This window comes from Callionymus lyra, chromosome 15 (genome assembly GCF_982586985.1).
Source record: "Callionymus lyra chromosome 15, fCalLyr1.hap1.1, whole genome shotgun sequence".
Lineage (NCBI taxonomy): Eukaryota > Metazoa > Chordata > Actinopteri > Syngnathiformes > Callionymidae > Callionymus > Callionymus lyra.
Window position 1 is genome coordinate 20,866,358 of NC_141832.1, and position 21,387 is coordinate 20,887,744.

General features: G+C 39.2%; 1 protein-coding gene across 4 annotated transcripts in view; it reads left to right on the forward strand.

Annotated features, from left to right (window-relative positions):
* Window positions 1-21,387, forward strand: part of LOC148065305 (voltage-gated potassium channel KCNC1-like) — a 53,734-nt gene that overhangs the window by 11,690 nt on the left and 20,657 nt on the right. For all 4 annotated transcript variants that reach the window (XM_087809098.1, XM_087809097.1, XM_087809096.1 and 1 more), the window contains exons 2-3: window positions 17,260-17,391; window positions 20,404-21,259. In XM_087809098.1, the coding sequence (XP_087665224.1) occupies window positions 17,260-17,391; window positions 20,404-21,259 (988 nt within the window). The remainder of the gene's footprint in view (window positions 1-17,259; window positions 17,392-20,403; window positions 21,260-21,387) is intronic.

Below are 21,387 nucleotides of genomic sequence, written 5' to 3' on the forward strand. Positions count from 1 at the left end.
TATACAATTAACTGTGTATAGCATATAGTATATATTTATTTCTTTTTCGGTTTGATGCTCATAGGATTTGTCCTCAGGGAGCAATTTAATGTAGACACTGGTTTGTGCCTGACAATATGCAATATTATTAAACATTTCAATAATTGTCGTATTATTCTGTTGCATTATATTTGTATAGGAGATGTTCAGTATCGTAAAAGTAAAGTAAAAGAAGATTTGTTGCTATTATTGTTTGCAATTCTTTTGATATTGTGTTTTTTTAATGTGAAAATACAATACCGTGACAGACCTCATCTGTGGTTAAATATTAAAATGGATCATTAAAATGGATTCATTGCCAGCTCTAGTTGCCAGGCTTTTAATTCATCATTTATGTGTTTGCTGTATTTAATGGTAGTGATAGACATCTGTTACAGTGATGGATCAGATTGTTGTTATGTTTTCATGCTGTTCTCTTGATTTTAATAGTCTGAACGGTCTTGTTTATGATCTCGTTTTAGATTAAAACAAACCCGTTAAAACCTTTTCTCACTTTTACTTGGATTTTTAAATGTGTGGTACACAATAGTTTTCTGTCAACTTAACTGCGAAGGTCGTTCATGACGGCAAGTCTACATTATGAAGCTTGTTTCTTTGGAACTGTCGACCACTCGGCAAAAGTCTATGGCGTTGAAGGGCCAGTTTACAATCTGTTTAAACCTTTGATTTAATTTCTCTTAAAATCATTTTTATTTATACTTTAAAACACAGTTATCTCAAGACACTTTACAGTTTAAATAACACTTCATAATAGAAGAGCAAAAAAAACAATTTAAGAATGGTATCGTCCAAGAAGATTGATAAGTTTGAGTGAGATATGTGATGCATGAAATGTGAGTAAGGTGTACAATAAATTCTACTATAAAGTCTATTCGACAATGACAGCACAGCATTATGATCACACCTTAGTAACACCAAGTGCTGCAGAGTTCTGAACGAACTGAAAAGTTATGAGAGACTTACAGATTTACAGTAGTCCAGCCTGGAGGTTACAAAAGTATGGATGAATTGTTAGATTTGTAAATTAAATGAAAGGCCTGATCATAGCACACACCTAGATTATGTGTGGACCATCTAGTAGAACTTCAGTAAAAGAAGGTTTTGGGTCATCCAGGACCTGATATCTGTAATAGAGAATTGTGATATTGTTAGCTGATTGCTTTCATCTTCATCGATAAAAACAGTTGGGTGTCATCACACACATTTCTGTCATGAAATAATTCTAATTAAATCAATGCTGCTGAGATGTGGAGGAAAGGACTTTTATGGAGAATAAGAACCTGGAATTTGTCTTATTTCCTTCTATCTGTGATGAGAAATAGCTGGCTCTGGCTGTCTGGAGTGCTTCCCTGTATATTTTTAAACTATCTTGCCAAGCCTAAGAGAAATGATCCTCTTTAGTTGATTTCTTCTCTATGTGATGTAAATTCTGCTTTAACTTGCTTGTTTCCTGAGTATACCATATAGGAGAACTTTTTACAGTCTTATTATGATGAATTAGGCCATGGACCTATCAGACATCTAATAAGACTGCTTCTTCTCTGTAGTGCCAGATCCGCTAAAATAGAAGCAAAAGTGTGTGATGGTCAGACAAAAACTATTTAATAGGAGGGACAATTAAATAGTACATTTTAAGCCTTTAATCAAACACATTAATACAAGCCAATTCATTTACAAATTAATAAAAGCCAATTTTTATAGTATGGAATTAAACGCAGGACCAAGCTATTTAACCATGTGGAGGTTTAAGTCACCAATAACTATCACTTTATTTGATTTAAGCACAAGGACAAGAACTCAGGGAACTCAGATAAGAATTCAGAATATGGACCTGGAGGACGATACAGTGCATCAAATACAACTGACTGAGCTATTCTCAAGGTTGTATGGGACCGAATAAAAATGATACCTTCAAAAGACTTCAATCTTATTGTGGTCTAGTGGACACTTATAGTTAATGTGGCTAGATGGTGTTTCTTTATTTCAAAATTCATAATTATCTATAGACTGACAGTTTTCAGTTAAGCAAACCAAATCAAATGAAACTTTATTATTATCTGAAAAAAGCTAAATATTAAGCACACCTTTTGAGTCAAGGGATGGAAAATACCACACTTAATTATCCCTCAGGCACAATAATAATAGAATGATCAATTTAAACAAGTGAAATAAGTATTGGAAAACATGCCAGTGCTTGGTTAGAAACCCTTTGTTGACCAGCAGTGATACACTTTCTAATTGGCCCCCAGTATTGCACACTGTTCGGCACTTAACCCTCAAGGGTTGATTCTGGAGATCGACTTAAGCCACCTCAACCGTCCTTTACAGTGCACTGGGGCCAAAGTTCTACTTTAGTCTCTTTGGAATGACTTAGCTCCTTGGCTTATCCCTTAGGCAGAATCAAGCCACCCTGAGGAGAGGAAACTAATTCCAGCTTTGCTCTTTGGTTTAATATCCAAGTTAAGTTAAGCTAAGTTTCTGCTTCTTTATAATTAAGGATGATCCCCGGTCGAATTATCCCTCCATATTTTCCTCAGCTGTGCACAAGATTTCATCCACATGGGCAACTATGATGGTCTCGCAGCTGATTACTGTCATGGCTGCTTCACATTAAGCTGCAAATCTTCACAGCGAGAACTTAAGATCCGAGCGGGAGAGAACCAGAAACACCACATCATCTACAGAAAGCAGGGACGAAATCCTGTGGCCTCTGAACCGAAGTGACTATCTACAGTGGAAATGAAGTCCATCTATAGAGTGAAGAGGACCATTGATGAAGGGTCAGCTCTGGTAGAGTCCAACCCTCGATTCAAATAATCTTACCAACCACTTACTTCCCAGACACCGCGCTAAAAGCTTTGGTTCTCCATACCTCTGTATCTTCCTTAACGATACCCAGAGGAAGGCGGTCAAATTGAAACTAGTTGAACATACTCTAGAGAACCGAGGATCCCGCTGAGGGGGAGGGGCTGGTTCACTGCTCCACAAAAAAAAAGACGTAAATCACACTGCTCCTCTTAAGTCTGAGGTTTGACTATCGGACCGATCCTCCTCTGCAGTATCCATTGAAAGACGTCACGGTTGAGGACTGTGACTACCCTACACCCTCACTTTCATATCTAACAAAAGAACAACACAATTGGTATGAAATATTTTTTACAAACAGTGATATAAGCAGTACCGTTGTTGTAGACCTAAGAACAATAAAATTGATGTGTTCTTGTTTGTATGACCAAGCTGTTACATCACCTATCAAGTGAAAAAAAGCCACCATGGAATCACTTTCTAACAGTTTCGTGTTCTTTGGTTGACCGCAAATGTGTCCAGGATGCTCTAGTCATAGCCTTCTCCATTTTCACTTCCCCACTTGCCGTAGCCTTTCAAAAAAGGTCGTCTGTTTACATTTCACGGTTGAAGCGAAGGGGGAGTGTCAAATTGATTGACACATCACAAGATGCTTCTTAGGCGGACCTTTCAATTGGATTGAGGGATGTTTTTCGTTTACAATGTGTAAATTTAAGAGCAGACTTTTTGTTTTTGTTTTCGATGGACCTCTTTCAACATTGCCACCGTGAGTGGGAAAGTGATTTAAAGCAATCAATTAAACATGTTCTTTGAAATGATCCAGGATCCACTGATGAATGCATACACCTCATCATTTAAGTAGTAATAAAAATAACAAATTGTGACCCCTGCAGACCACCTCTCATAAGCGTCTCCTATTTGTCCCAACAACCCCCCACACCCCCCCTTTCCTTCTCCAGTGGTTTTGTTGCGGTATAAGCAATATATTCACCAGAGTGCCCCTCCCCCCCGTGCTTTTCAGGATAACACTGCGACAGAGCTTTCATTCTTTGTGTGTCGCATATTGTTGAAGGGAGAAGGCGAGAGTGTAAGCGGACTGTATTGTATTTGATGACATGTCGGTAATGAATATTTCAACCTTCAAGTGATCCTTGATGTACTTTTGTCCCAGACAAGGTCGGTCACAATGAGATGATCACACGCGCAATTACCTTTGAGATGACTCCGGTGATATTTCAGTGACTTGGGCCTCAAATTTATCAAGACCCCAAACTATTCATTAGACCCTTATCATGCACTACCTCAATGTGGGTGAAGAAGAAAGAAGGAGGAAGAACGGCTGATATACGATACAACTAAAAAAATACATATCAATCCAGAATTTGAAACATACTCTCTTTTAATTTGAATTATACTTTTAAATGTTTTCATCTTAATCTAGAAAAATGTCTAAAGTGAAATTTGGGACAAAGTGCTTTGTTGTTGATGATGTAGCTCATATGGTAAAGTGGCTAAGAAGTTATAAATTCAATCCGAGCTCCAGTCATGATTGTGTTGTTCTATGCAAGAAACTTGAACCCTGATGGTGAGCTGTTGTGCTACGCCGCAGCCTACTCCCACCAGTGTGAATGCGGGCCTAAATAGGTGATTTAATGTAAATTCGACAAAGCTCCACATATTTAAGAACAATTTATTGTATAGTAAATGAATTTGTTCAACTTAAAAAGTTAGATGTGTCTCAATTTAACGGAACCAACTTTCCTTTAACTTGACTTAAACACTGTGATAATCACCACTTTAAGGATCCACATGAACATTTACCATATAAAATAAAGGTTTCTCAGGCCTACTGTTTCTTTGTTTTGTCTTTTTAAGACCTTTTGACATGCCCTGTCGTCCTGGTTTTGTGCACATGCGGAAGTTGGGTTTTCACGACAGTTTGCAATTTAACAGTTTCGACAGTGGGTGCCAGACACATTTTTTAATTGGTTAAGTGCTGCAGGAAGGGCTGACTTGACTGTTCAATATGCATTCACAGATGGCTCCTAAGGAGAGCTACAATTAGCTGAAGCATCAAACCATTAACAACAGAACATGACTAACATACATCATAAACGACACCAACCATAAGAATAAAGGTTAATAGTTACACAGCAAAAAAAGCAGGTTGTTGAAAATTGTACAACCTTATTTTTATGACCAATGCAAAACATTAATTGTGACTTTTGAAGTGTATGATTGCATGTTCATCACAGATATACTGTAAAAATGTAAGATGAGATTTAAAGACAAACAAACTATTGACTAAAGTATCTGTTATTGTTATTATTTTGAAATAATTTTTGAAAAGGATTTTTTTTTATTTTTTAGATAAGAATATTGTATTGTTTTAAAGAAGTGTGATTATCAACTTAAAAAGCTAGTATGCATGTATGAGCTTTTTAAAGTTTGGGACTCGTTTGAGTCAGATGGAAACTTCTCTGTATGGCTATAGTCAAATGTATTGTTTAAATAAACAAAAGTCATCACAAAGCTTGAATTGATATTGTTATCGGATATCATGCATTTGCTTGTTTTTGCATCACGTAAAGATAATTCTTTCTTAAAATACTTGAGTTCTACTGTGCAAGTCATGAAATCAAATCCTAGCAGAAAATATGTTTATATTAAGTGATGCAATCTTTAAAAAAGAGCTGCATTAATAGTGATAACATGATGAACATTTGTAAACATAAGCACTAGTAGTAGGTGCAATAAGAATAGGTTTTGGGATCTGTTTGCTCCTCGAAGTAAAGACATTTTCTCTTAAACTGACCCAGGATCATCTGCATCTGAAAGAGTGAATGAGTTGTGTTTTTCCTCTTTCTTATCTATTTTTTTCTAGACTTAACACACATGAGAGTCTAATAGATTTCCTTTTTTTGTTTTAGTGTCTCTAATGTTAAAAACAAAACATGCTACAGTAATTCTTATTAATTCTTCTCGACATCCGATCATCTCACGTCAACTTCTCTTGTTTTCCATCTGTCCCTCTGTCTCCTACAAATTCAAGGCCACCCCACAATCCAAGGTTGTCGCAAGCTTGTCCGAACTACGCCACTGTGCTGTTCGATAGATCAGAAACTCTTCTATAATGTACAAACCTTGAGATATGAGGCGTTCGGATTTCATCTGAAAGGTACGGAAGACAATTCTTGTTGTGTTGTCATGTGATGTCAGCTTCTAGTTTGTCATATTACATCCTTTTTTTATCCTACTTCCTGAGCGTGTCTATGTAAGGCATCTGGAACAGAGGACAGTCATCACCATAGCGTAAACATGAAGGTATGGTCATTTGCTCTTTGGTGTCTTGATCTTTAGTTTGCTTGTCTTCTGGGTGTCTGGTGAAGTACTCTTGACTACTTTTGTCTTTCTGTATTGTGTGCTTGTTATTTTAATTATTATTGTTTTATTGTGGATGTGCTTTTACTTTCCAAAGCAGCCGGTGTCTGTTTTTGTCTGGTGTTTCTCTGTTCTTGGTATATTTGGAAATTGTGACATTGATCAATTTTTGAACAATTCTTGTTCATGTAATGGTATTTTTTCATTTTGTACTTGGACTCCTGATGTTACAATTCTAAATCCTTTTTTTTGTCAGACTCGCCCTGAATCTGGTTGCGGTTCGCTGCAGTGCCGCATTTTCCATTATGGTGCCCAAAAAGGTTTTCTGTCTGGAGAGTGATGATGTCATAAAATCACTTAATCCCATTACTCTTTTCTCTTTGACCTTGAGATGATATATATATCGATGATATATGTACACTTACAACTTTATCAAAAGGACAGAGTCCGGGGGCCGATGTGTGTGTAGATCCAGCTTTGATTGGACAAGAGTGACGCTTTCTTTGTCATCTGCCGCTACATTTCAAAGAGGAAAATCCAACACTGTACCGTACTGCAACCTGATTTGGTGTGAGATTGAGGTAGTTGGAAGCTACCAAAATGGATTTGTGCCCATAGAGAATATTTGAAATTTGCTATAAGTGCACAGTGGTCAGGCTGTCTCTAAATACATAGTCTGGGTTAAACAAATCATTTCAATTTTATTTAAAGTGCCAATTCATACCAGAGTCATCTCAATTCACTTTACAATTTAAATTCCAATATGTAAGACAATAGTGGCAAGAGTGGTGAGTTAAAAACCATCAGGCAGAGATCTGGAGCAGAATCAGACTCAGTATGGAGGGAGAAGAGGGGCAGGGGGGTGAAGAAGGAGAGGCATAAGTCCTAACTATAAGCTTTATTCAAGAGGGGAGTTTTGAGAATTATCATAAAAATGGAGTGGGTTTCTGAAATGGGGCTGGTAATTGGTTCCACATCAGAGGAACTTGAAGGTACTGGCTCATATAAAGAGGTATGGTAATACCATAAGGGTCCAGAACTAGACTGTAGCATCCTTGGATGGTGCTAGACCATGCACAGCTTAGTAGGTAAGGAGAATCCTTTATTATTTAGCAGTATGTGAGATTTGTTTCATGTGTGAGTTCAATTCCTGTCCAAAGCTAACATCCAGGTCCTTTTATGTGGTGCAGCAGGAGAAGTGACTCCATTATGAAAGGCTAGATCATTAGTTAGGGATTTTCTAAGATGTTGCCGACCAATTAGTAGAGCCTCAGTTTTGTCTGAGTTCAGTAGAAGAAAGTTTTGGGTTATCCAGGACTTGATATGCGAACACTGATTACCTTCATCTGGCTTCATCGACAAATACAATTGTGTGTTATGTAGTGTTTTATGATCAATGTGTGTCTTAATGTGTTCAGAAGAACTTTTTTTTTCCTATCAATGAATATATTTTATATTCTATTCTTTTATGAGGCAGAACAATTATTTTGCCAATGTTCAGAATTCAGCTTTGATGGGTCAATTATCTTTTTCTTACACAGGTTTAGCAATTATAGTTTGGAATTGTATTACGCTGTACAAAATAATAACCTAGTGCTGCTCTAATTATTTTATGTTCATCTAAGTGTAGTTGTTCAAGTATTCCGTAATTTAATTTAATTGACAATAAAAAGATATCAAAAGATACCAAGACTCACGCACAAGACTTTCTCTTTTATTAATCTTTATTCCAATGCCCTAATAATATTATTGTTAAACCCCATTAATCAAAATCAACCCAGTGACCAACAGCCTCTACCCCGAGGCATTCAACCCCCTTCAATGAACACCACTTCCCTCTTCCTCCTCTTCCCACTTAACGCTTCCATCACCATACCAGTGAATTCTTATGTATGTTTTATAAACACTAGAAGGTCAAAGACTAAGTATGTGGTAGACTAGGTGGGACATGAGCCAAGATGTTGTGCTGCAGCATTGCATTGTCCATTTCACAGCTATGGCAGGTGTGGGGGAGAGGAGCATGATGGAAGCGTTAAGTGGGAAGAGGAGGAAGAGGGAAGTGGTGTTCATTAAAGGGGGTTGAATGCCTCGGGGTAGAGGCTGTTGGTCACTGGGTTGATTTTGATTAATGGGGTTTAACAATAGTATTATTAGGGCATTGGAATGAAGATTTATAAAAGAGAAAGTCTTGTGCTTACAACGACAAAACAGTCCAAGGAGGTTGTTAGAAAACAGCGAAGGTAAAAAAAGAAAAGCAAAAATGCTGATGCCATTCATTTTAGAAACTCTCTATCCTGAGAGACTGTTCACCTCAGTATGTATTCAGCTCTCAAAGAAAGCACAACACAAACGTATTTTGGCAGTTCTTACATTTTCCATTTGTCCAAAAGTGAATTTCTTTTGTGTTTCACTGGTCATGTAAAGTAAGAGACCTCTAAAAAAAATAATATTTTTTGCCTTTTGCTTCTTTTAAAAAAAGCACAATATCCTTCTTTTGTGTATTCTCCATTAAATATTGTGCGTGCGCTTACAGATTTCAAAAGGAAATAGAATTTTAGGGAGGAAGTTGAACATTTCAAGCTAGAAGTGAAAGGGACACTGTTAGGACCAGTAGGCCGTCACATGCTGGTCCCTGCAGGCAGGTCTTTATCCTTGCTCACGGATGCTACAAAAGCTTCTCCATCATGCCGAAGAGCTTGAGTCTCCTCCTTTTGTTGTAATGGTGGACATAAAACCTGTACATCTTCACTCACTTTTACATTAAGCTTCTCTCCATTTAGCTTCAGCCTGAGGGAATAAGACAAACAACCCTGTCGAAATGATTAGGCAATGCCTACAAACGACAAATAAAGACCTAAAAGATGTAATGCTTGTTCTTGTATTTTAGGTTCAGGCCGGGACAATAAATACTGGTTTAAGGTTTAAAAGCTTTCTTAACTCTTGTGTTATCTCTGGGTCAATGTGACACGTTGGCCCGAGAAACAAATGTGTTTGAGGTATCCCTTATGTTGCCTCTGGGTCAAACGCATTTGTTTTCGGGCCACCGGGTCACCATGACCCAGAGATAATGCAAGGGTTAACATAGGGTTTCTGAAGCTTATGGCTTGAAAGTATAGCCTGAGCTATCGTCATCTAGATAATCAGAACTGGATTTGCTTCTTCACATGTTTTGGCATCTAGAGAAGTCCGTTTCCAAGCACATGTATTCATTTATTTGTCGCTTATAAATAATCCAGAGGAAACCTTTACATACATATATGGTAAAAAGTTTGTAAACCCTAAACTTGCCCAAGGGTGAAAAAAGCTCAAACACTAAGTAGCGGTTGTATTAATATTTAATGTCCTCTGGGTAGTTTGAAAAGAAATACACAGCATCCACTGAGACTGCAGCATTTTTGGTTCCAATGCGAAAAACCCCAACTCAAACTAATCTTTCTAACTACAGGTGAGATATTGTGTTAAGGTATTGTTCAATCATTTTGTGTCACCGTCCTAAAAGCATTAATTGTATCAAAACATGCTTTGTCTTTCTGCGGCAAGTTTCGGTTCCCAGTGGTTAAGACTTGATGATGCTCCAGGGGATTGGCTCGAACGTTTACATCATGGCCTCATGAAGGAAAACTACATGGTTAACAGACATTTTGTGGTTAGTGCCAGATGTGTACGGATATACATATATAGGTTTGTCTGGGTTGAGGCAACTAGTCATGTTTAGATCTATGTGTATCTGTATTGTGAATGCGTGATGGCCAAACTAGTTCCTTTTGGTGACTTAATTCTTTGACTCTTTTTTACCGTCGTCATAGTTTAATTTAGCCACTCTGCAAACATGGCAATTGAATTGGTTCCTGCTAGAGTAAGTAGATGAATTATATAAAATGGGACTGAAATATTTTTCAGATACACATTCTTAGATACATTAATAACATAAAACAAGCTTCTTTTTTTTTTTTTTTTACCAAACTACAATCTTATTTGCAGTTTTTCGCACTAATTTATGCTAAAACTGATCCTATAAAATTGGTATTTAAAAAATATATTTGGAAATCGAAGTCAAGGTACTCAACGGTGAAGGCCAACTGTCACGTACAGTGCAGATGTCAAAGTGCCAGTAATCTATTATTTCTCCAAGAAAAGAAAAACTGAACCTTGTGTTCTTGTACATGAACATGCTAATACCGAGAAGACTTGCCGAATGATACCGAATGTAAGTAGCTCTCTTGCAGCCAAATAGGTCAGTGAGGGATGAGGGTTATTGGTGCAGTTTCTTAGTCTGGACCAGCTGGATTAATCTCATTAACAGGTTTGATCTCTTCTCTCAGGTTGAGAGCTTTTAATTTCTGCCTCATACTCCTCGTACAGCTCTCAGATTAGACGAGCAATCCTTCCGTTCCACTCCCCGATGTCATCACTTTTCTTCTCTTTACGTATGTCTTCCTGACATAGATCCCCTTTCCATGTCAGTATTGACATTGTGAGCAAAGTACTTACTGTAATTACTTTTTTCTGACTCCATGGATGGTATTTGTGGTTTTACTGCTTATCAAGCAGATGTGTGTTTGTGTTAGCACTTTTACATCCTTGTTTTTGCAACTCAGTATCGGCAGTAGACGTCAACTCACTTCATGTCAGCAGAAGTTTAACTGCATATCCTGAGCACTTGCACACCCGTCGCACTCATCGCTGTTTGTCTTGCAATTAGCGATGAGTTTCTCTCTCACTGTTGTTCGTTGAACAGATCTAACAAAAGTGGCTAAGGAAATTGTGTAGCAAACAGTATTAAATAACACATTCAAAATATACGATACAAAATACAATGTTCCTTTTTTCATGTGATAAATAACTTGGACACAACCTGGCTTTTACCTACAACTTAAACAATGTTTTAAAATCTAATTATTGGTCAAACATATCATAGTAGTAATTGACCTTGGCATGCCTTTGGATCGACAACGATCACTGAAACATTACATTAACCCTTACTAATTTCTGGCCCTCATTTTCTGGAACTATGCTTCCATCTTGGGGAGAGGCAGGTGATAGTTGGTTGGAAATGTTTCCTTCTGGAGATCTTTCTGGATCCGGACTGTGTAGCCCTTGTTTAGTCATCATTGGTGGGTCCCATTACTGGTGCTGTCTAGTGTATCTTACCTGAGACTTTTCCTTGGATGTCTGCCACTGTGATGATCAGACCTCGTTCAGGGAGATTGGTAAAGCCCGCTCTTAAGTGATGCTCTTAAGGTTCAGTCTCCAACCTTTGCGGGTGAGCACTTTTGCTTTTTTCCTGCCACCGAGAATACATTTGACTGGTTCAGTAGAGAAAAGACGGCCAGTTCATCCATGGTCTGCACTTAACATCTCCCATCTGGTGTCCAAGCATCGCAAGCATCACTGATGCTGTACTTTACATCAACTCGCTGGTCCCAGTGATGTTTTTCAGTGGAGATCATTTCTACCACTTTGGCAGAAAGGATCTCTTCTTTTTCACTTATCCTTGCTTTTTAGTGTCAGTGTTGACAGGCGCTCATCTTAGCCATGATTTTATCTTTGATCACCTGTTTCTTGGTAATGTGACTAGATCTTCTACCCAGGGTTACTTCATCTTTCAGTGAGGCTTCTCACTGTGGTCATCAGTATCTACGTGTATAATGCCGCTTTAGGAAGTTGGATGTGGTAGCAGCAGAACTGGATTGCTAGGGTTGGACTGCAATTGGGGTTTGGCTATGTAGAGGATTAATGGGGACTACACAATTATGTTCCTTATACTTAACAGCAGCAGTTCTCATAAAACTTGAAGAACACTTGAAGTTTGTTCATGTTATGTGGGTGTGATCTCCTCAATCTTCTGAGGGTGGTTGCCAGTACCCAATTTCCCATCCCACAGCACAAGGTGACCTACAGCGCCGATTTTCTGTGGGGCCAGTTGACCCTGCTTTGTGACTTACAACTTTGCCGATCTGACCAACTGAGTGGGTAACCTGTGAAGAACAACAAAGCTCCAACAGCATTATAATGACAGGCCACTCCGCTAGGCCACTCACTTTCCGAACACTTGCTGAGATGATTCAGAAGAGAGCTTTCTGAATAATTCTTCATGGGCCCAGGTGTAATTCCTGTGGTTGCCACCTCACACTGTGCTTGTTGTTATGCTTAATGTACCCGCAGATGACACACTCTGAGAGATAGCTACTTGGCCAGTTGTTGGCACTTGTTCTGGCTTGTCTTTGTTTAAGTCGGATTTCTTTCCTTGGCAGCTCTTAATCCTGCTGTTCATAGATGCTCTGTTGACCCTCGAAAAGGCCGTAAGACTGTCATAGAGCCTTTTCATTTCTGTCAGGTTCAAAGGATATCTCACTCTGAGCTTTATACTCTACTGCTTTTACCTCTCAGGGCTGTGTTTTTTAGATTGGTTAAGACGCTCTTTGCGTGTTGTGATCTTCTTAGGAGGGCTCTTAAGAATACTGTGAAAGGAGGATGTGTTTCTCAGAGTCGCTCTTAGCTTAAGATCTTTCAATAAGAAGGGAGTGTAGGTTCGAGCTGACCCACTGTTAACAGCCTTCTTAGCGTCCAAATGCTCAGTGATAAAACCACGTCAGGGAAATGTATATTCCCTAAAGGCTCCACCTGCTAATCTATATAAACACGTTGCCAAAGTCAAAACATGCCCTTTGCGCGACTTATGCACTGAAGAAAAGGTGGGTGATTGATTTGAGGTTGATGGATTCAGTTTCAGCACCACCCTGGTGGAAAGCTCCCAATGAACGCTTCTTATGAAAAGTATTTGGCTTGATCTTGTTGATCTCCTAAGAAGGCAGTTAAGAACACATCTGAGAATAATCCGTATTTTAGCACTCCTTCTTAAGATTTGATTAATCTGGGAAACACGGCCATTGTCACTTCCTCTTCTCCAAACTTAGCCTAAAGTATCTTCTGGATGAGGTCCTAGCTCTATCAGTTTCATGTCAAATTAACTGATTTTCATAAAATTTCCTTTTTGCTGCTCACTGAACCTTTAAACCATTTCAGGATCCGTATCAAGTACCGCCTTTGCAAGGTACCTGCCCTCCACATAATTCTAAGCTTCCATGACTTTGTTGGCCTCAACTATGAACTTTTTGAAACTGTTTCCGGATTTGGTTTACTAGTAGAATCGTGGCTTTGTACTAGTAGTTCTCACTGTTGGGACATTTTATTCTGCCACTGTCACTGATTAAGAGGTTACTTGCTTTTGGAGAATCCAATACACCCAAGGAGAAATATTAAAATTGTTTTTTTTTATTTAGCAAATCGGAAGGGGAAAAACAGGTGGAAATCTTGTTACCCAAGAGATCATAAATCAATATATACCAAAATCAAATACTTGGATTTTAACTACTAGAAATGGGCCCTACTCAAACCAACTCTACCCGGTATATGTTGTCTTGCCACTGGCACAGTTCTACGAAGCTGATACTATTTTTAGTACCTGCTCGGCTCTGGTTCCAAGTGAGACTAGCTGGCACTATTAAAGTTGACATTGACCGATTGCTGGCCACTTAATGATCAGAGAGGGACATTATTGAAGAGTCATCAGTGCGATTCCCAACATAAGAAACAAAACCGGCATTTTAATAAATCAATGGAAAAGTTGTTCTTTTGTGTTCAGTGGCCAATGAACGCATCCAGCTGTTTCGTGTCACTGTGTTAAGACAGCCTGCAGCGGGTGGGTAGCAGGGCTGGTGGAAAAGCATCACTAAAGAGTAGAGTAGAGCAGGGTCAATTGAAGTAAGGCTATAACTGTGTAACGGAAAAGCACCACATGCCTTGTAAAGATATATTTTTTACTCAACACAAGGCATATAGTTGAGCGTTGTTCTTTTGTATTCTACATTAATTAATTCTCTACAATTCCTTACTATTACACAGATAACGGATTTTTTGAAGCAGGTATGCTTAAAAATAAAAATTCCCATTTACCATAGAATCAATAAATGTTGGAGCCACCATTCTCATAGTAGGTTGCTGGAACAAATCCCAACTTCATCAGCCAAGAAGAAGAACACACTTTGGACCCATCCCCAGTCCAAGTAGTGTACAAATAAATATATCAATAAATATAATAGCCACATTTTCATTTGAATAGGAAAAACCTGAATATGTAAATACAATCTACATGTCTGCGTATGTGCATGTGAGCATCTGTATCCAGGACAGCTCCAAATAGCGCTGTTAAATTAGACCAGGATAATAGGCAGCACGACTCCATCTCTCCATGGATTGGAAGATTTCATTTGTGAGTCTTCATCACTGACCTGACACACAAATGTGCTTGCACCCGCTGAAACACATTTCTATTCACTCTAAGACTAAGACACTTTTATTAGTTGAAATGAATTAGATTAGATAAGAGTCAAAATTCTTGAAAATATAGAGAGAGGCAGTTTATTTAATAATAATACTTAATTTTACTTAAACTATTGCTTTATCCTACTTTTACTCTATTCTTTCGCCAATCCGAAACAAAAACAATGCACACTCCACCCAGCAGAGAGCAGTAACTATCCAAGTAAATCCTATTAACCCACTTCATCTCCATAGACATCTCAACCCATGAGACAGTGATTCAGAAGTCACATTTAAGCAAAAGGACCCAGATGAATGTGGTGGTGTCTTAGCAAATTCCATCCCCCGATCATGACTGGTCATACAATAACATGCACAAAACATGCGCTCCCTTGTCGGAGAGTTGTCCCAGGGTAGCTTGTCCATAGGCATCTGCTTTTGCAACGCAAATCGCCTCCACAGCGTGTTGCTAGAGTCTACTTAAGCCAAGCAGTGACAGTTTCACCAGCAGGTGTGCAGCTGCCATGAGACATTGTAGATCCTGCTGACACCATGGAGGTTGCAATGCCTCACCGAACGGAGAATCTGCTTATAGCTTTTCTGGTGTCGACGAAGCAGTTCAACAAGGTAGACCACTGACTTAGCACCAAGATGCTATTTGACTGATTAATGTGGTCTAACACTGGCTACTCTTACATGACGGCTCATGAAGCCAATTGCCTTATTCCTCGTTAGGACAGCTCTTAGGTCATTTAGTTCCCCAACCATCGGCCTGTGGTTCATTGGTACCAGTCCGTGAGGCATATGTTACTGGGATACACAGAAGGAAATAAAACCTTTTGATTCCGTTCTAAAGATTATTTTGTCTGGAGGGAGTTTGAGGTCGAAAAAAGACCAGCTTTTCTAAGCGGCAAGATAAGCCTGTGACTGACCGACTCTTGACACTGACTTAGTTTTTCAAGTCCACTCCAAAAATTAGCCTGTGAACTGGTAAAAAGCGAGTAACATGAACTTTATATGGCACCATCTTGTTGCAGAAAAACAAGCTTAGAGTTCTTGCTGATTCAACATAATCGTGAGATGTTTTTTTCATGCACTGTTAAGTCGTTTTTTGCTGTTCGTGCTATTTTATATTTACTGCTTTTTTCTGAAGGTCGGTCCTTGAAAGTAATTATAAATCTCCGTGGTGCACAAAAGGTTGGGAACCCTTAGACAATGGAATCATAGGTTGACTTATCTAGATGCAGTATGGATGCTTGTTGGATTCACTGAGATCAGAACCGACTGCAGGCTCAACAACTTCTGCTGGGCTGTTAGGGTAAAAATGAACTGTGTCTTAACCAGTGACGCTACTTAACGTGTTACAGTAACTACGTCACAGTCTTGCTACTTACATAATGCCATATTCTTTCGGCCCAATTAATTTTTTAGACGATGTTGTTTTAATACACAATGATAAATAGATAGAACGTTATAACAATTCAACAAATGAATGCGTGGATGAAGTAGACTGGAAGAAAAATAGATTTGTGCACCTCTTTGACATACAGGAATGAAAATAATGATCGTTTGAAGTTGTAATCAAATCTTGTAAATTATTTAACAGGCGCATAAATATGCAGGATTCTTTATCCGGTTAAGAGCTGCCCTAATATATGTCTTCTATTATTTCAGCTACTTCTCTTCATTTAAGATTTGAAAATTCCATCCATGTCATTAATCAAATTCTACATCCTTTTCTTTCTCTTATTTTATCCTAAATACATCTAGTTATAGGCAACTCTCTTTTCCCCTCTGTACCTCTTCTGTACTTCTTCTGTATCTGGTAGAACTTCCTCATGAACAACATCCTTTTTGACTCAACCATTTCACCTAGTTATTGAGTCAGTAGCCTCATACTACTGTTTACTGGTCTGTGCACGCCCCTGTACACTTAGAATACACAACTACTGTAAACAAATCTATACTGCACGGACACACAAGTGAGTCGATCTATGAAGTGAATTCAGATAATGTGTGAGTAACATAAGTCGGTGTTCAACAGAGCAGGACCAGGACATGGTTTGATGTGATGTTGAGCTACACCTTAAGCGTTCTAAGAAGTGTATTTTTTGTCATCACAGTCTAAATTGTAATTACACATATTGAAAATATTGCTCTTGTATTGATAATATTGGTTGGGATGAAAATCACTGTGATCTCTCAGTGCAGATGTGTGTGTGTGTTCTGTCCTTGATACTGACTGCTGCCTCACACACACTCGAATGAAAGCTCAAGTCGTGCAGGCTGCTCCACTGCAGAGAAAGAGGAGAGTAAAAAGGGGGTGCGACATCAGAAGGTAGGGGTTGGGGGTGGTGGGGTGGGCAGGGGATTCTGCAGAGAAAGGAAGTCACACTACACACACAGACCCGCAGCACCAAATGATAATACGCTGCATTACATCCATGTTTGCATGTGCATCTCACTTACATGCACGCACAGACACACACACAAACACACACACATGTGAACACACACACAACGCACGCATGCACAAACTATCAATGCAGCAGATTTAGCTGTATTCTTTCAAATGCAGGATCTGGCGCCTCCTATGGTCTGCCCGTTGTAACGACAAGTACTTCACTTCTACTGCAATAGACCAAACATCTTCTCTTCATTCCTCAGCAACAGCAGAACCCTGAATTCCTGTGTTTCTTTCTCCACCTGCAGTATGTGGCGTTGGCCTCCCTCTTCTTTATCCTTCTCTCCATCTCCACGTTCTGCTTGGAGACCCACGAAGTCTTCAATACCATCTACAACAAAACAGAAAACATCACCATCAACAACTCTACACATGAAGAGGTACGTTTGACAGTAATGTGAAATATGTTGCATGATTTTCTTTATTGTTGATACAAATTTGGCCTAAGTATTAAAAAAAAAAAAAAGAATTATAACCTTACAGTTGTTAACAGAGACTGCTTTCTTAACATCGTCCAGTTTCAGTTTTGTCCTCATCTGATATTGCCCCTTATCTTTGAAACTGATTGCCACTGCAGCCTTCTTTCAGCTTTTTATTTCCTTGTTCAACCCCCAACACAGGACACACGTATGCTCTGACCACACAGAGACAGAGTTATATCCAGACAAATCCTGTGTGGTTAGACCGTCCCCTTGTCTACACTGAGCCAGGATTTTCAGTCATATTGAAACTTTCTGCCAGATTAAATAATCACAGTATGGGTCCAAACCTACAAGGGCTGCAATCCGATTCGCCCACTGCTATGCCACTCTACGTCTCTATCCAGTTCAATTTCTCCGGTGGGCCTATGCCCAGTTTGTATTGTGTTCAGCAAAACAGACTTTGGCCCTGGCCCCAAGTGTAAAATCAACCCTAATTTGGAAAGTGGTGTTTCTGTTTGTCTGTTTGAATGGGCTAAAATCCATAAACCGATTTTTGTTTTAGCGCCGTGTCTTTCCTTCTGTCACATCAAAACATTGACAACAGATTTCAAGTTAATATTCAGCATAAGCTCTTGAGATACTCTGAAATATTAGCTAGACATGTTTAGCTCCTCTTTCATTACCATGAACAACAAAGGTCTGTGTTCAGAACACATGCTATTATACAAATTTACTTCCTAACCAGCATGGATGCTGCAGGTGAGTGATAAAGGAGGGTAATTACCTTAAATGGGGCTATTATGGTAACAAATATGTTATTATATATGTAACTCTGCCCCTTAATTGTGTTATTTATTTCAACTAAAGGTTGATAAATAACTTGGTTAACAAAAGCTCTCAATTTATATTTTCCCCCCAAAAATGAAGATAAAACTTATACTTAAACTTAAAAAATACATAAAAACTTCACAAAACAAGATGTCTTCAAGGGCTTTCCACTTTCAAGATGTGAGAATTTTTTAAGATGAGTTTATTGAAATTGTTCTCAACATGTATTTAATTTGTGACAGTCAGCTATGGAGTTCGATGCCACACAGCACACACTTTAGTTAGCTATACACCCTAAGTGCTGACATATCATTGCTAATACAAAAACAATACATCTTTATATAAACTGTTATTAGAGCTTCTTTTTTTAAATATATCATTCAGGTATTAACTACCTTTTTTTAATACAATGTATACCCAGCTATTGAAGACAAACTTATATTTGGTCTTTCTTTCTATAAATAATTATATATTAATATATAACTAATCCATCTGACTATTAAGAGAACTTGAGAGGCTACTATAAAGCAGCATTTCCTATTGCTGTTACTAAAGGACCATCAAACCTAAAGAAAAAAAGAAAATCAACATCTATGGTTTCTCTTTCATTGTTTTTAAGAGGCAAAATCTGAAAATGATCACAGAGACATTGAGAAACCATCTTAAAACAATAGCTGATCATAAACAAAAATAAAATAAAACATTTTTGGAGCAATAACCAATAACCAATAACAGAGGTATCTATATCCGGTAGCATACCTCATACTGTAAGCACTTTCCACAAAGAATGACAAAGCTGATTCAGTTGTTTGATAGTTTTCCGATCAGATTTCTGAACACTTGAATAACAACCACACTGGCCATTAGGTAGCAGAGGAGTTGAACCGCGTCTTGGAAACAGGACACCGGTTTCCATAAAATCAAGTTTGGTAGATGCATTCATCTGCACTGGGAATTATCATAAATTCAGTGCACTGACGTATGCTTTATCTCACAGTCCAATCCAACGGCAAACTAAAACTTACAGTTTGTTTTATTACAAATACAAATGCCAGCTCAAACATTGTCATGCCATCGATGTTTGTGAGAAAATGGCAACGTCACAGACAGACCTGGCATGTGAACATGAAGTACTGGCAAGAGAGTAGGTGAGCTTTGCACCCGTGTGGTGCACTAAGCCTGGCCTCACAACTCTTTTCCACATCTTAACACCGATTACCAACTTGATCTATCTAAAGATCCAGTTTAGAGAACCCCGTTTTCCTAAAACGGCGGCACTAGAAGATGTTCTCTCCCGTCATCAGGCATCCACTCAGCCTATGAGAAAGTTTACTGCTCTTTCTTCTAAACTCCTCCACACTTCAACGGCCTTCCTAGTACAGTTACCTGACACCCTCCTACAGAAAAGGTTCTCTTTCAGATTTGTCCTTCTGCATGAACATGGGAACCCCTTTATTTACTCTGCCTAATCCTGTGCTTATCCCTTTTAATGTTTGAGTCATAACCATCTTCATTTTGTCCTTGAATCAATACCTTACCAACACGTCCTCCTCTCCGATCGTCCCTTCGCCATCATTGCCATTGAACTCTGCTCCAAACCACCTCATCTAGTTTGCTCCAGACGGCCTCGATCCTTACTATAACATCCATTCAAACTTATGATCGTGTCTGACTTTGATTTGCTCCTTTCCGTCATTTACACGTACACTCTATTCATTCCATGATAGAGCTTTAATACATCTCCAATGTTCCTGGCCTTACTTCCTTTACACTTTTCCAGTACATACAATAATCCTTCGGTTCTTTGAATATGCTGATTTCAATCAGGGACATGGATATTATGGCTTTGGTCAGCCACATAAATCACTGTCTTTGAATCCTACCATTTTCCAATTTCAAGTACATAAAAAAGACATTTTTCATCATCACTTATCCAAATGGAAAAACTTTGTTTACTGCATGTCTCAAACACTGAAGCGGACTCACATATTTGCAAGGATTCTGTGGAAAAGGGGAGCGAGCAATTTCCAGGACATGCTTCAGAAATGTTATACCTAATATAATTTGAGAGTCACTTTAATGCTCATAATCTTACATTTTGTTAGAAACTAAACTAATCCTTCCCCTGCTTCTATTATCCAGGTAGTCTTTGAAGTGGTCACAGATGGCTGGCTGACGTATGTCGAGGGCGTATGCGTCATCTGGTTCACCATAGAGGTGTTGGCGCGTGTGGTCTTCTGCCCCGACAAAGCTGAGTTCTTCCGCAGCGCCCTTAATATCATTGACTTTGTGGCCATTGTTCCCTTTTACCTGGAAGTGGCATTAAGTGGCCTCTCTTCCAAAACAGCCAAAGATGTGCTGAGCTTCCTGCGCGTGGTGCGCTTTGTGCGTATCCTGCGTATTTTCAAGCTAACCAGGCACTTTGTTGGCCTAAGAGTCCTTGGTCACACTCTGAGAGCCAGCACCAACGAGTTCCTGCTGCTCATCATCTTCCTTGCGCTGGGTGTCCTCATCTTTGCCACAATGATTTACTATGCTGAACGCATCGGTGCAGACCCCGGTGATCCAACGGCTGCTGCTCACACCGACTTTAAAAACATCCCTATTGGATTCTGGTGGGCAGTGGTGACCATGACCACATTGGGCTATGGAGACATGTTCCCCAAGACCTGGTCTGGAATGCTTGTGGGTGCTCTCTGTGCCTTGGCAGGCGTGCTGACCATTGCCATGCCTGTGCCTGTCATCGTCAACAATTTTGGTATGTACTACTCACTTGCCATGGCAAAGCAAAAGTTGCCAAAGAAGAGAAACAAGCACATCCCTCGAGCTCCACAGCCTGGCAGTCCTAACTACTGTAAACCTGATGCCCTTGCCATGGCAACCGCCTCACCCCACAGGCTAATGGGCAATGTGCTTGGGCCAGGCATGGTGGGTTCTGGAACCATAATGGGAGACTGTCCACTGGCACAGGAGGAGATAATAGAAATCAACAGAGGCGGTGAGTCGCGGCGTGGTCTGATGCATGTCATTCCTGCTCTTACAATCTGCATGATTGTCTGACCAGTGCAATACAATAGCATTCGCACGTCGATATAGTTAGGATTCAACTACTTTATAGTTTCAACA